This window comes from Panthera uncia (assembly GCF_023721935.1).
Source record: "Panthera uncia isolate 11264 chromosome D3 unlocalized genomic scaffold, Puncia_PCG_1.0 HiC_scaffold_8, whole genome shotgun sequence".
Taxonomy (NCBI): Eukaryota; Metazoa; Chordata; class Mammalia; order Carnivora; family Felidae; genus Panthera; species Panthera uncia.
In genome coordinates, this window is record NW_026057586.1 from 77,879,566 (window position 1) to 77,892,905 (window position 13,340).

The 13,340-nt window shown below is 61.5% G+C and overlaps 1 protein-coding gene across 2 annotated transcripts in view; it reads left to right on the plus strand.

Annotated features, from left to right (window-relative positions):
* Positions 1 to 12,737, plus strand: part of TESC (tescalcin) — a 52,000-nt gene extending 39,263 nt beyond the window's left edge. The window contains exons 3-8 of one of the 2 annotated variants that reach the window (XM_049619276.1): positions 504 to 584; positions 4,780 to 4,919; positions 6,530 to 6,591; positions 6,694 to 6,801; positions 10,513 to 10,560; positions 12,466 to 12,737. In XM_049619276.1, coding sequence (XP_049475233.1) covers positions 504 to 584; positions 4,780 to 4,919; positions 6,530 to 6,591; positions 6,694 to 6,801; positions 10,513 to 10,560; positions 12,466 to 12,543 — 517 coding nt within the window. In that variant the 3' untranslated portion in view covers positions 12,544 to 12,737. The remainder of the gene's footprint in view (positions 1 to 503; positions 585 to 4,779; positions 4,920 to 6,529; positions 6,592 to 6,693; positions 6,802 to 10,512; positions 10,561 to 12,465) is intronic. The other variant, XM_049619277.1, reaches the window with a different exon arrangement.
* The last annotated feature ends 603 nt before the right edge of the window (positions 12,738 to 13,340 follow it).

Here is a 13,340-nt window from a genome sequence, read left to right on the forward strand (position 1 = left end):
CACGTACGAGTCTTTACGTGGATGCGTGTTTTCGTTTCTCTTGGCCGTATATCTAGGAGTGGAATTGCTGGGGCACGCAGTAACTCTCCATGCCACCCACTGAGGACTCGTCAGACTATCTTCTGGTGTCCAAGCCACCATTCTGCTGCCCCAGTTCCAGAATGGCCCAACCAGGGTCTCCTTACCTGGGGGTCTGGGGATAGGCCTCCGGTGGCCTCGGAGTCCTCGGGGTGGGGTGCACATCTTGTGTCTCCGTGTTTTTCTGAGGGTGAACGTCGAGGACACGTAGCATCTTTGAGCCTCCGAATCCTCCCAGCTCCTGCCAGTCAAAGGTTAGAGTGGGGGCAGATCAGTGCAGCACGTTCCAGTCTCCTCTCTGGACTCTTCTTGTGGGATTGGCTCAGGATTAAAAATACAGCCCGATAAGTGGTGGACCTGCCATCTGACATTTGATTTTTCCCCCCCTCTTTCTTTTCCTGGTGCTTCTCCTTCCTGGAACTCAGCAAAGAGAACTTCAACAATGTTCCTGACCTGGAGCTCAACCCGATCCGCTCCAAAATCGTCCGTGCCTTCTTCGACAACAGGTGGGCCCTTGTCCCTGAACCGGCCCAATGGCAGATGACTTTGGCCTTGAGGGAGTGTTTTCCCTTTGTACCTTCTTATGGTGCTGTGTGCTCCGAATGTCTCCTTAAGCCATTGAGCAGAGGAGGGGGTTGCTTTGAGTAGGAGTTATGAGCACAGCTTGGGGTCAGACAACTCTGGCTCGTTGACTTTGGGCAGCTCACTCAGTCCCTCTAGGCCTGTGTATTAGTTAGCTATGACTGCGTGACAAATTATCCCAGTACTTAGCGGTTTAAAGCAAATAACACCTCACTGTTTCTGTACATGAGGGACCCACGGGCAAACTATCTGAGTTCTCGGGTTCAAAGGCACCGGGGCTCCAGCAATCTGAAGGCTCGACGGGGGGCGGCTCTGTTTCCAAGCTCACACACGTGCCTGCCGGCAGGCCCCACTTCGGGGACCTCCCATCAGTTTTTCTGTGTCCTCTTCATGAGAAGTGAGTCACCAGGGCCTCCCACACAAGGAGAGGGGACCACACGGGGCTGAGTGCCAGGAGGTGGGGATCGTTGAGGGTGATTTCAGAGGCTACCTCAGTTTCCTTACCTGTAAAACGGGTGTAACGATAGCATCTGCCTCGCAGGATTGCTGAGGGTACACTGATCTGATGTGTACCAGGTTGGCTATCATTCTGCTCATTGCCCTGACTTACAGGGAAACTGAGGCACGGGAGGCGGTGCACCTGGGCCAGTGTCCCAGAGCTGAGGCTCCAAGCAGAGCTCGTGTCCTCAACCGTCCAGCGTTGTCGGAGTTGCGAGACTCGCGTGACTGGATGGGGGCTCGCTCTGTCTGAGGCTCTAGCAAGATTCGGGTCGGGTACGCCCTCTCCAGGCTGCCAGGGCCTGTGGGCAAACACACGAGGACCATGTGCCTGATAGCCAGTGTCTGCAGAGATGGCCGAGAAACCGGGAGAACTGGCAGAAAGAGGGAGGAAGGGAACAGCCATGCTGTGGCCAGAAGATGGGCCGTGACTTCCGGACAGGTTTCAGGTTTGTGGGGTAGGGGTAGGAGTCCTCAGCTGCCCTGGAAGATGCAGGGCAAGGCCTGAGACAGTGACCAAGAGTTAATGAGGCAAAGCAGAGAGAGGAGGTGTTCTGGGAGGACAGAACTGCATGTACAAAGGCCCTGCGGCACAAGAAAGTACAGCGAGGGTGTGTGGCAGAAAGGAGGTCTGGCCGGAGCACAGGCCACGCAAGAGGAGAGGGGTGCGGAGGGCAGAGCTGCATCGTGCGGCCTCTTGACCAGTAAGAGGGGTCTTGACCTCAACCTGAGAGCAGCGGCGGGGGCGGGGGGGGGGGCGCTGATGGGTTTAAGGTGGGGTGTGGAGCGCACACTCTGGCCGCCAGCGCGTTGTAGGGGCCCGGGGCCCGGGAGGGGGCGTCCTGCGGTCCCCCAGGCTGGAGGCAGGGCTGCTGAGGGGAGCCGGAGAGCCGTGGGCAGCTTTGCGCCACCGGGAAGGGGGTGCCAGAGGACGGAGTGAGAGTCTGGTCCGGGGTTGGAGGTGACGAGCGGCGCTGAAGGAACCTTCACGGCGGATTGTCCCGTCGCCGGGGGGAAGGCGCACGGTCCGTGGTGGAGGTGGGGCTGGAATTCAGAGCCCCCACCTCCTTGTAACCCTGGTTCTGCGTGAAGGGTCTCGGAGGGAGGCCTCGGTGGGCAGTGAGGCTGACAGGTGGCGGGAGGGGGTGCCGGGGGAGTTGATATGGGTCGGGGGGTCTAGGGTTGAAAGGTGTCACAGGAAGATGGCAGAGGGTGACCGGAGCCTAGTGGTGCCTGGCGCGACAAGGGGGGGGTGAGGATGTGTGCGTGTTGTCCGCGTGCCTGCCGCGTGTGGGTCTGTAAGGGGACGCTCGTTTCCAAAAGGCTCCGTGCGGACCTGGCCACCTGGGTAGCTGGCCGGGCACCAGGGACCCAGCCTTCCGTGGGGTGGAGCTGGAGGGGCCAGTGTCTCCCGTAGCACGAGGTCCACTCGGGTGGGGAGAGGGTGGTGGCCCCGGAGGGACCAGCAAAGCCGGCTCCCCGGGGCCTGCGGGAGCCAGCCTGGGCCGGGAGCCCGCAGGCTGGTCCTTCATTCCTCCCCACTGGCCTAGCAGGGAGCGTATTCGGACGAGAGAGAGAGAGAAAGAGGGCACGCCTGGCGTGGGCGAGAACGTTTGGGGGCCTTAAATCTGACCCGAGGTCGCAGCTTGGCTTTCGCCCGTCACCCGTGGGAACTGGGAGCGGCCTCAGGAGCTGGTTTTTCAGCTCTCGGGTGGCATTCCGGTGTCGGTGTGGGGACGGGGCGTGGGAGCGGGGCGGAGCTGAGGCCTCTGTCTGGCTCGGGGACTGGACTTCGGGGCGGTCAGTGAGAGGCAGGAGGGACAAGGCCCCCCCTTCCTCGGAGGGTCCGGAGTTAGGACAGCTGGCGGAGGGCTGGTGCAGACGCGGTGCTGCCACAGGAGGAAGGAAGTGATGTCGGGCGGTCGGGGGATATTGAGTGTCCAGAAGATAGACATCCGGACAAGCCTGTGGGGGCCGGAGTGCGGCAGGAAGGGTCGTCCAGGGCTGGGGTGGCTGGTGAGACCAATACCTGCCTTCCGGGCCTGGGATAGCAGGTGGGGGATCTGGGGTTACCCTGAGAACCGAGGCCTCTGGACGGCTTCGGGCAGGGGAGCAGTGGGGTCTGATCTGCGTTTTGCAAAAGCCCATGTGGCTGCTCCTGGAGCACAGCGGGGGAGGGTCCTGCTGGGAATGGCGGAGCTGGGTGGCCATGGCAGGTAGGCGAGTGGGCAGGCAGCCCGGAAGTCTCTGAAGAGGGGACGACTGAGGAAGGGCTCCCCCAGCGAGTCCCCAGAACAGCCCGGACGCTGCAGCTGAGAGCCTGTACATCCCGTAGTTCTTCACTCCTCGTCCTAGAAGTTCCGAGGGGCGTGGTGAAGGAGGACTTTGGAGCCGGGGGGGGGGGGGCCAGAGACAGAATTTTCTTCACACGAAATACCACGGTCAGCCTTGCCTCCCGAGACCCTTCAGGAACAGGACTGTGGACGGAGAAGCCGGTCTGGAGGGCGGTGTGAGCAGGGTCCTTCCCCACCTCGAAGGGTTCCATCTTACGGGATCCTCGGGAAGTTAAGGATTGAAAAATAGTGTCTGAGCTGGGCATCTTTGCAGAAGAGAAGGGACACTGCCCATCTGCTGAGCGCCTGCTGTATGCCTGGCACCGGGCCGGCCACGAGGCTGATGACCCAGCTTGAGCCTCACCTGGAACACGAACCCTTCTTGCCCCTTCTGAAAAGCAGGTCAGCAGCGACCACCTGGAGCCCGCCTTGACTTGCTAAAAAAACCCCTGAAATTAAGAGTAGACTTTTCACTTTGGTAGTAAAGCGATTACTCCGCCAAGCTGACCACCGTGCTAGAGTTTGAGGCAGCTGATAGACAGCAGGAGTCGGCAAACTTTTTCTGCAAAAGGCCACAGAGTAAATATTTTAGGCTTCGTGGGCCACGCGGTGTCTGTCAGGGCTGCTCAGCTCTGCCTTGGTAGCAGGAAAGCAGCCACAGACAGCAAATGAATGGGCGTGGCTGTGTGCCAATAAAACTTTATTTACAGACGTTGACTTGCAAATGTTATGTGATTTTTACCAAAGTTTGTCATGAAGTGCTGCTACCGTCTCGGGTTTTTTTCTCCCCGAAAACCTATTTGCAACCATTCGAAAACATAAAAGCCCTTCTCAGTTCACGGACCGTGCAAAAATCGGCCGCAGGCAGGGTTTGGCCCGCGGGCCGCGGTTGCCCGCCCTGGATCTGAAGGAAAGGGTCAGTTTGGTGAGTTACTGAAGTGCTTGGTGCCTTGGTTTCCCCACCCTTGAGGGCCCCGCCCTGCGCACTGTAGCACCCAGGCAGCCCTCCACCCTGGCCTTCACCAACAGCAGTGCAACTGTGTCTCCCCCTGCCCCCCTCATGCTGAGCTCGGGGAGGGCAGCACCTCCTCCCCCCCCCCCCCCCCCCCCCCCCCCACCGCTGCCCCGCACCCCATAAGCAGGTTGCTGGGAAACAGAACCCAAGGCTAGGACGGCCCCCGTGGGCGAGGCATGTGCCCAGAAGGGCCGAGTTCTCTGAAGCATCGGTGCTCAAAGGGTAAGATCCGGCGTTTAATCCGTTGCTGACTTCCCGTCTGTGCTCCCACAGGAACCTGCGCAAGGGATCCAGTGGCCTGGCCGACGAGATCAACTTTGAGGACTTCCTGACCATCATGTCCTACTTCCGGCCCATCGACACCACCATGGACGAGGAGCAGGTGCAGCTGTGCCGGAAGGAGAAGCTGAGATGTGCGTGAGCATGGGGGTCGCGCCCCTGCGGCAGGCGGTGGGCGAGCACGGGGGGTGGGGTGGGTGGGGGGACGCCGGTCCCAGGTTACGGCACCCAGGAAGGCCCCCACTGGTGTTTCTCCTCCCAGGCCGCGCCGTGGTGGCCTCCTCGTGGACACCCCCCAGCAGCTGGTGTTTTGGGGGAAAGGCGGGGGGTGGAGTGGGTGACGGGAACAGAGCCAGGACCTGGGCTCCAGTCGGGCCCCTTCCACTAGGCAGACGTGTGGCCTTGAACCAGGACACGTGCTGATGGTGAACACAGCCCGTTGTGAGGCTCAGTGAGGTCACGTAGGCAGAGACCCTGGCTTCCCTCGTCCTCGAGGTGCCTCAAATGCCAAGTTCATGGGACGAGCCTCTGGCTGGTATGTCCTGGAGGAACCCCCCGGGCCTCCGGGCTCTGGAGCGGGGTTGGCTGTGATCCGGGCTGGCCAAGCAGCACAGGGTCCCAGGGTCCCATGCGTCACATGTCCGTCCCCCGTGTGGACTTTCCCACGACTCCTGACATCCCGCCCCCACCCCACCCGAGGCTCAGCCTCATCGGCAGGAACATGTAAACACGGGGACTGGGCTGTATTTAGCTCTGGAATGCAGACGGGAGGGCTGCCGGGAACTTTCCCGGGCTGGGTGGCCCGAGGCCTTCCGACGGCATCGTGGACCGGGGGCAGCCTGGTGGCGGCCCAGCTGCCCACCTGCTCCAAGGGCCAGGTCAGAGGTCGTGGGGGCCCCTGGTTTCCCTTCCCTTCATGGGGTAGCCGTGGGCAAACACGTTAACTTGTCTGAGCTTCGACGGTGCAGTCTGTGAAACGGGCTCAGGGCAGCCTTGCCTCACGGGGTCACGTGTGGATGAGAAATGACGTTTGCCACACGCTGCGTGGCTCAGGGCGTCTGATCCCTGCGGGGTTAAGGCCGGGGACTTTGTGAGTTTGAGGGTGAGCCGCTGGGGCAGGGCTTGCCCCCCTTTGGCTCCTGGCCTCTTTGGATACTGCGTGATGCCAGTAAAGGAACAAAGGACTGTCACCAAGTGGGATAACCAGAGGAGAGGAGGTGCTGGTGTCCTTCGGGCCCACCAGGGACCGGCTCAGACCAGCCAGGGGTCGGAACATGGGCAGCGGGGTCCACGACCTGCCGATGGTAGCTGCCTTCTTGGGTCTTCGAGGAAATGACATTTGGGGATCATGTTGATTTGTCTTCACTTCGACGAGAGTGTCGCATCTGCGCTGACAGTGTGCCGGGACCGCTGGTCCTAACCCCCCAGCTCGGTGGCTCACTGAGCCCTCGGGACGCCTCGAAGTGGACACTGTTGTTGTTGTTGCTCTCGTTTTATAGGTGGGCGAGCCGAGGCTCAGAAGTTAGGTCACTTGCCCAAGGTCACCCGCCAGGAAGTAGGCGGTCTGGACCCATGGCCTTTGCCCTTGACCCCTACGGTTGCCGTTTAGGGTTCATTATGGGTGTCTTTTGCTCATTTGGAGGTAGCTTTCTGAGCAGGAAGGTTGGGGGAGCAGGAGGACCCGGGGCTCCCCTCCTGGCTCGTCTGACCAAGCCCTTCTCTCTCCCCCCGCCGCCGCCCCCAGTTCTGTTCCACATGTATGACTCGGACAGCGACGGCCGCATCACCCTGGAGGAATATCGAAATGTAAAGTATGCTCCTCTGCCCACGGGCCAGAGCTCCTGGCACCTCCCCGCCCCGTGGCCTGGACGGAGGCCCAAGGTCACCCTGTGTCTACTCGCCCGGCAGGTGGTAGAGGAGCTGCTGTCGGGAAACCCGCACATCGAGAAGGAGTCGGCCCGCTCCATCGCCGACGGGGCCATGATGGAGGCGGCCAGCGTGTGCGTGGGGCAGATGGTGAGCCAGGTCCCCGAGGGGGGCGGGGAGGGGGAGCCAGGTCCCCAGAATCTCCGGTCCCCTCCCCTGCCCCTTGGCTAACTCCCACACCTTGCCCTGCTTGTGGTCCGTGTTTCTGGAAGGCCTGGTGGTGCCTGTCCGACTCGCTGCTCTTACCCCACTGCTTTCCCGCCCCGGGGAGACCCCTGGAGTGGAGGCCCCGCCAGGAAGCCCCCGCAGTTTGTAGCCTCCCACCCCCCCGAGCCCTGCTGTCAGCGTGCCACACGCAGTTGACGACGAGTGGCTGGGAGGGCATTTCTGGTCTGGAGAAGGGGTCAGCAGGGCCACCTAGTCTGGGGACCCGTGTGGAGCCGGGAGTGGGGGGCACATGTAAACGGGACAGAGGAGGGGGGTGTTGACGTCGGGGCTGGCGACTGTGGAGGGGGAGCCCCCGGCCGGCCCCAGAAGTGATGCGGGGGCCAGAGGCAGGTAGCCGTGGAGGGGGACGTGTGGCTGCCGAGGGCCTGGGGCAGGGCTGAGAGGGGAGGAGGACAGGCAGGCGGGAGCATTGGAGCCTCCACACACGTGCTCGTCGGGGCTGCGCTGGTAGGAAACGGCTGGGTCATTTCTCAGAGTGCCACGCGGGACAGCCGTCCGTGGTGGGGACTGTCCTGTGTGTCGTAGGGTGTTTAGCCCCGCCCCTGGCCTTCACCCACTAGACGTCAGTCACCCCCTCCTAGTCGTGACAACCAAGGGTGTCCCCAGACGTGGCCAGATGTCCCTGGCAGGAGGCCGGGATGGTCCCCAGTGAAGAGCCATTAACTGGAGGGGCCCAGAAACAGACGGTGAGCCGAGCGGTCGCCGCACTGGGCCCGGCGAGCGGTGGCTGTCGGGCGTGTGGGGCACCCGCAGGTAGGCTCCTCTCCCTGAGTGTGACCGCACGGCCTGTGCAGACGTGCGTTGTTTCATAGGTTTTTAGTCCCATTTTACTGGTGGGGAAACTGACGCCCGAGGACATAAGGAACTTTCTGGAATTGGGGGCAGTGATCTTTACTGTGCCCGCTGGACACACTCTCGTAGGACCGGGTCTAGCCTGGCTAGCCCGGCACAGTGGCTTTGAGCCCCGGGGGACCTTGAGGACAGGACGGGCACCCGACCATCTCGATGACTGCGTTCCCTGAGGGTTTCGGTGGGTCCCACCAAACCGTCAACCTCCTCACACCTTGTGCTTAAAGCGGCTGTGGCTCTAGATGCCTTTATGGCATTGGGTTCAGCACGGCCTGAGTGGAGGGGTGTGTTCCTGCCGGGACCTGTCGTCTGTGCCCCCGGCCTGCCATCGAGGGTCCTGGCACGCCCGGGGCCTGCTCCCAGAGGCAGGGGCTGTGGTCATTTTATTGGCCTGCATTTTATCGGTCTGCTTCTGGGGCCCAGGGGGAGGCGTCTGGCTTTGGTGAAACCACCCCCCCACTCAGCAGATTAACTGCGGCAGAAAGGGCTGGCGACCTCCGTGGAGAGCGCAGGGATCCCCCTGCCGTGCCGCGGAGCCAAATTCCCATTTGACTTAATTACACTCTCCTCCTCCAAATTGCTCCCCGTCTCGCTCCGGTGGCAACCGGTGACAGTTTCCTTAATTTGCTGCAGTGAAACTGTTGGCAGCTGGCAGCTGCTCATCTGCATAAAAGGCACATGACCTCAGAAGCGGGGGTATCTGAGAGCCCGTGGCCGCCTCCCGGGTGTGTGTCCCGAGCCTCTCTCTCTACTTACGGGTCCCCCGTGTGCTCTGAAAATGTTTTCTCGTGTCAACGTCAGCCGGATAAACGTGAGCTATGCACACGCACGCACAGGGTGAGGGCCGGCGGCGCGGTTCAATACCATCCGGCCTCCGAGGACGCCGAGCGTTCCAGCCTGTGCAGCGCACCGAAGCCAGCCGATCCATCGCCCCGCGTTAATGGACTTCCAGAGCCGGTTATTGATCGGGGCAGTGCTTTCTTCCCAGAGTGCTTTCTCTGGACGGTCTTGTGGCTTGAGGGTGGGGCTGCTTGGCTGGGGTCTCAGCTTGGGTTCCCCCCCTCCCCCCAGGATACAGAGCCTGGTCTATAATTAGCTCCCCTCGGCTGCCCCAGGGGACCCGGGGGTTGCCTTCAGAGAGGGGGCACCCACCTCTCCCTGTGCCCCTGGGCGGGAGGAGCAGGGAGCCCCAGGGACCCGCCCGGGGATTGGAGAACTGGTCACATTTACAAAATTAAGACGCATATATAGATTTGTTTTCTGTGTTAAAAACAAGTGTAAAGAAACCCCAGAGGGTGAAGAATCCTATCAGACACTTGGGAGTCAGCCGTGCTACTCCCAGATGGGCAGGCAGGTGGCCTTGCCTCTGTGCACCTCAGTGGCCTTATCTGTAAAATGGGACTGAGAACAGAACCCGAATAGCAGACACTGAGCGCCTGCTACTAAATACACATCAGAACAACTCTAGGGGCGCCTGGGTGGCTGAGTCGGTTAAGCATCCAACTTCGGCTCGGGTCATGATCTCGCGGTTTGTGAGTTCCAGCCCCGCATCGGGCTCTGTGCTGACAGCTCAGAGCCTGGAACCTGTGTCTGATTCTGTGTCTCCCTCTCTCTCTGCCTCCCTCCTCCCCTGCCTGCCACCACTCATGCTCTCGCTCTCTCTCAAAAACAAATAGAACATTAAAAAGGTTAAAAAAAAATTGCAGGGAGGTATAGGAAGAGAGGTGAATTCTCTGTGCCCTTCTCCCCCTCAACCACTCCTCCCTAGAGGGAAGCATCCTTGCTGGAGTTTATTTTCCAACACACACCGACGTACACGTGTGTCTTTTATTTTTGACGTGCACACAATGGAACTGACCGGACTCCTTTGCCTCTGCTGACCCCACACGTCCCCAGGGCAGATGGCGACAGTCTGGTTAGCGATACAGGAAGAAGCACGGATCTGCAGACCTCTTTCTGCGTGTTTGTTTTTTTCCACTATGCATCTTGGAGCCTTTTCCATATCTGCATGGAGGGATCGACCCCTTCTTAATGGATGCTTGGTAATCAATAGCATGGAGGACCACGATTTATTTAGCCAGTCTTCTGTTGATGGACACGGGACGGCAGCCGGGCTTTCGGTCAGAGTGCTGCAGGCAGGGGTGAGGTCTGGGGAGCCTTAGCTGTGCCAGAGCCCGAGATAGTCGTACGAGGGGCAGGAGCCCCACCTCTGGTCTCATGAGGTCACGTGTGCCCAGAGCAGGAAGGACACAGGTGGAGACTGGCACTGGCCATGACTAGGTGGGTGAGAGGCCCGGCGGGCAGGCATTATCACGGTGACTCACTGGGCGAGAGGGGTGGGCCGCACGGGCCGGCCCTTGACCCCCCTTGCCCCAGTGGTCTGGGAGCTCAGAGGGTCAGTGCGGGCATGGTGACGCAGGACCGGGAAATGGCAGCAGGGTGGCTGGGGGAAAGGGGAGCACGTGCCTCTGTGCCCACCGCCTTCCTTTCCACCCTCACCCACCAGGTTCTCCCTGGGGGCCTCGGATGGGGCCCCGGTCAGCCCGCACCCTCCCTTCCAGTCCGAGATGGAATTCAGAGGGACTGGCTTCCGACTGGAAGCAGCAGGTCCGGAGGGACCCCCCGCTTCTCGTGACTGAATGGGCCCGACCATCTGCGTCCCGGGGGTGGGGGATGGGGGTCTCCCGGGGGAGGCCGCTCACTCTGCGTGTGCTCTGTCCCCAGGAGCCTGACCAGGTGTACGAGGGGATCACCTTCGACGACTTCCTGAAGGTGGGTGTCTAGGAGCAGAAGTGGGAGCTGAGGGGGGTTCCTGCCCGCTGGGCAGGAGGAGACTGGCACCTCTGTGGAGAGGGGGCACGCACGCTGTACTTATTTTTATCGGGAGGGCAATAGTCACACGTGGTCAGAGCACCTGGAGCCGTCCAAAAGGGCCGCAACGATACCGTTTCTCCCCCACAAGTCCCCGGTCCCCGTGTCAGAAGCGTCACTGCCGACAGTCGGAACCGGGTTCTGGAATGTTCTATGCCTGCGAGTCACATAGTGGAGTCAGCGGAGTGGGGTTTAGCCCCTCGCTTCTCCCGTGCCTTGGACATAGCTGCCCATTCTCCCAGCCCCCACGGGTGGACACCAGGCCCCTGCCGTCACAAATGTGCTCCGAGGTTGGGAACCGGGACCCCCTCATTGCTCGGACTGGCAGGTGCCCGGCGGAGGGAGATGAACCCGCCTGCCCTGTGCCCGGTGCCGAGTGCCCCGACAGCAGGCCACCAGGCTCATTCTGGGGTTAGGACAGGAAGTCAGGGGAACACGACCCAGAGGTCCCAGTCCAGCCTGCCGCGCCAGCCTCTGACCCGCCCGAGGGCCCTGATGGGCCCGGGCCTGGAGCCGGGCCGGGACTTGGGCGGTCACGGCCCCATGGAGCCCGGGGGCAGCTCGATGGGCACTCCGCCCGGGCTGTGCTCCTAACCTGGCCAGTCAGCTGCCAGCTCTGCAGGAAGGGGGTTGGGCAGCCTCTTCCACCTTGTACCCACCGGGGCCGGGCAGGGCGAAGAGCCTGTGAGACCCAGCTTCTTCCCTGGAAGGCTCCCCCTGCCCTCACCCGAGGCCTCCGGTGTTCCCCAAGCCTGTCCCCACCCCGTGGGGGCCCTTCCTGACCGGCTGGCCCCTCCCCTCCCCTGGGCCTTGCCGGTGACCCTGTTCCCACCTGGCATTTAGCAGAAAGCACCCCGGGTGCCCCACGACCTTCCCCAGGAACCGGGTCTGTTTTCTCTGCCCCCTCCCGGCACCACACCAAGAACAGGTGCAGGATCCCAGAAAGCAGCTTGGGTGCCGGCAGGACTCTGACTGCAGCCTGGTGGCAGGCCCTGGAGATGCTGCAGGCGACAGCTTGAGTGTTAGAAGTTCTCACAAGCGGGGAGGCCGAGCCAGGTCTGGCCGTTTCTCCGTCTGCGGCCCTCTTGGGCCTCCCCGCCGCGCCGAGTGGCCAAAGAGCTGGCAAGCGCAGTCCTGGGAGTGGGGGGGCTCGTAGCGTGGCAGTTGGGGTCAGATGTCCCCCGGGGCCGTGGCCAGGGTGGACTGTCACGGCAGAACCCGTGCCAGGTACGTGCCTGTGGACATCTTTGCCCTTTCCCGGGCGTGAGCTTGTCTACGTAGAACAGAGGTGGCTTATCCCAGGGAGGCTGTAAACCCCAAACGGTCGTGACCTTTTAATTAGCGAGGATGGCTTAATGAAACGGTGCGACTAACGCACAGCGCCTAATAGTTTACAGAATGTTTCCACGGATGATCCCCTCTGAGCCCCCGTCATCGCGTGACTTAACATGGGCAGTGCAGGTGGTGGTCCCGGCATGGTGCTGATGAAGAGGTTTACTGGGGTTAAGGAACTTGCATGAAAATCGCAGAGCCTGAAGTGTGGTGGGTGGGACGGGAATGACTTGGAGCGAAGAGCTTGGGTTCAGCACTTAATAACAACTTGCTGTGACGGCGTCGGAAAGGATCCACACGTCAGAGCCAAATTAACCCGCAGAAAGGCAGGTGGAAGTTTCTTTTCCTCGCTCGGCTCACAGCCTTGAAACCGGCCCTCTGGGTTGTCACTTGTCCTGGTGGAGGGGAGGGCGGGGACGCGGGCCCGGTGGCGGCAGGGACGCGTGCTCAGTGCTGCTGCTCTGTCCGTTGCAGATCTGGCAGGGAATAGACATCGAGACCAAGATGCACGTCCGCTTCCTCAATATGGAAACCATCGCCCTTTGCCACTGACCTGCAGGCATCCCCGCCCCCCCGGAAGCCGCACCGGGGTCCGCAGCTGCCCTCGGGGCCCGAGGCCACCCGTGTCCTGCTGCAGCTCTTGTAAATAACCCCCCTCTGCCGTCCTGTTTTCCCGAGGGTGTGGTATGTGGGACTACTCTGTTTTTATCTCTAATAAAAAAGAAGACGGTTGGTTTGTTAATGAACATGGCTCCTGTCTGTTCCCCACGTCCACTCGGTGGCCTGGCCACCCGGTGGCACGAGGCTGAACAGGACAGCTGATTTTCAAAGGCTGGTTTGGAAAAGGGGAGTTTTTTTTCCCCCCCAGACCTTCTCTGGTGTATTTTGGGTGCAAGGTTTGCTCCTTTGCATGAGTGCTGGGCGGTAATTAGTAAGACGAGGCAGCTCCTCGTGCTGTGGTGGCCGGGACGCAGGCGGTGTGGTTTCCTTGGTATTGTGACTGAGCATCTAGGCCAGAGGAGATAAGGGGGACCTGTGGTGATGTGCCCAAGCCCGCCGACGGTACCCGGGGCACTGGACTCCGGGCCTGGCTGCCGAGGTCGGGCTGGGTGCGTCCACACCCTCCCAGGCCGGCATGTGGCAGTCCCCGGTGGTGGTGGCAGCAGGGGAGGAGACTGTCCACGGTGAGTGGCTCCCACAGCTCCAAGGTCACCTTCTGACTCGGGTGAGCTGCGCTAGGGGCGGGGAGATGAAGGTTGTCCATCCGGTTGATGGCTATGGCCGGTGGGTCAGCAGAGGCCGGCACGGGCTGAACGCTCCCGGTTGGTGCTCGGTGGGGCCGGCACGGC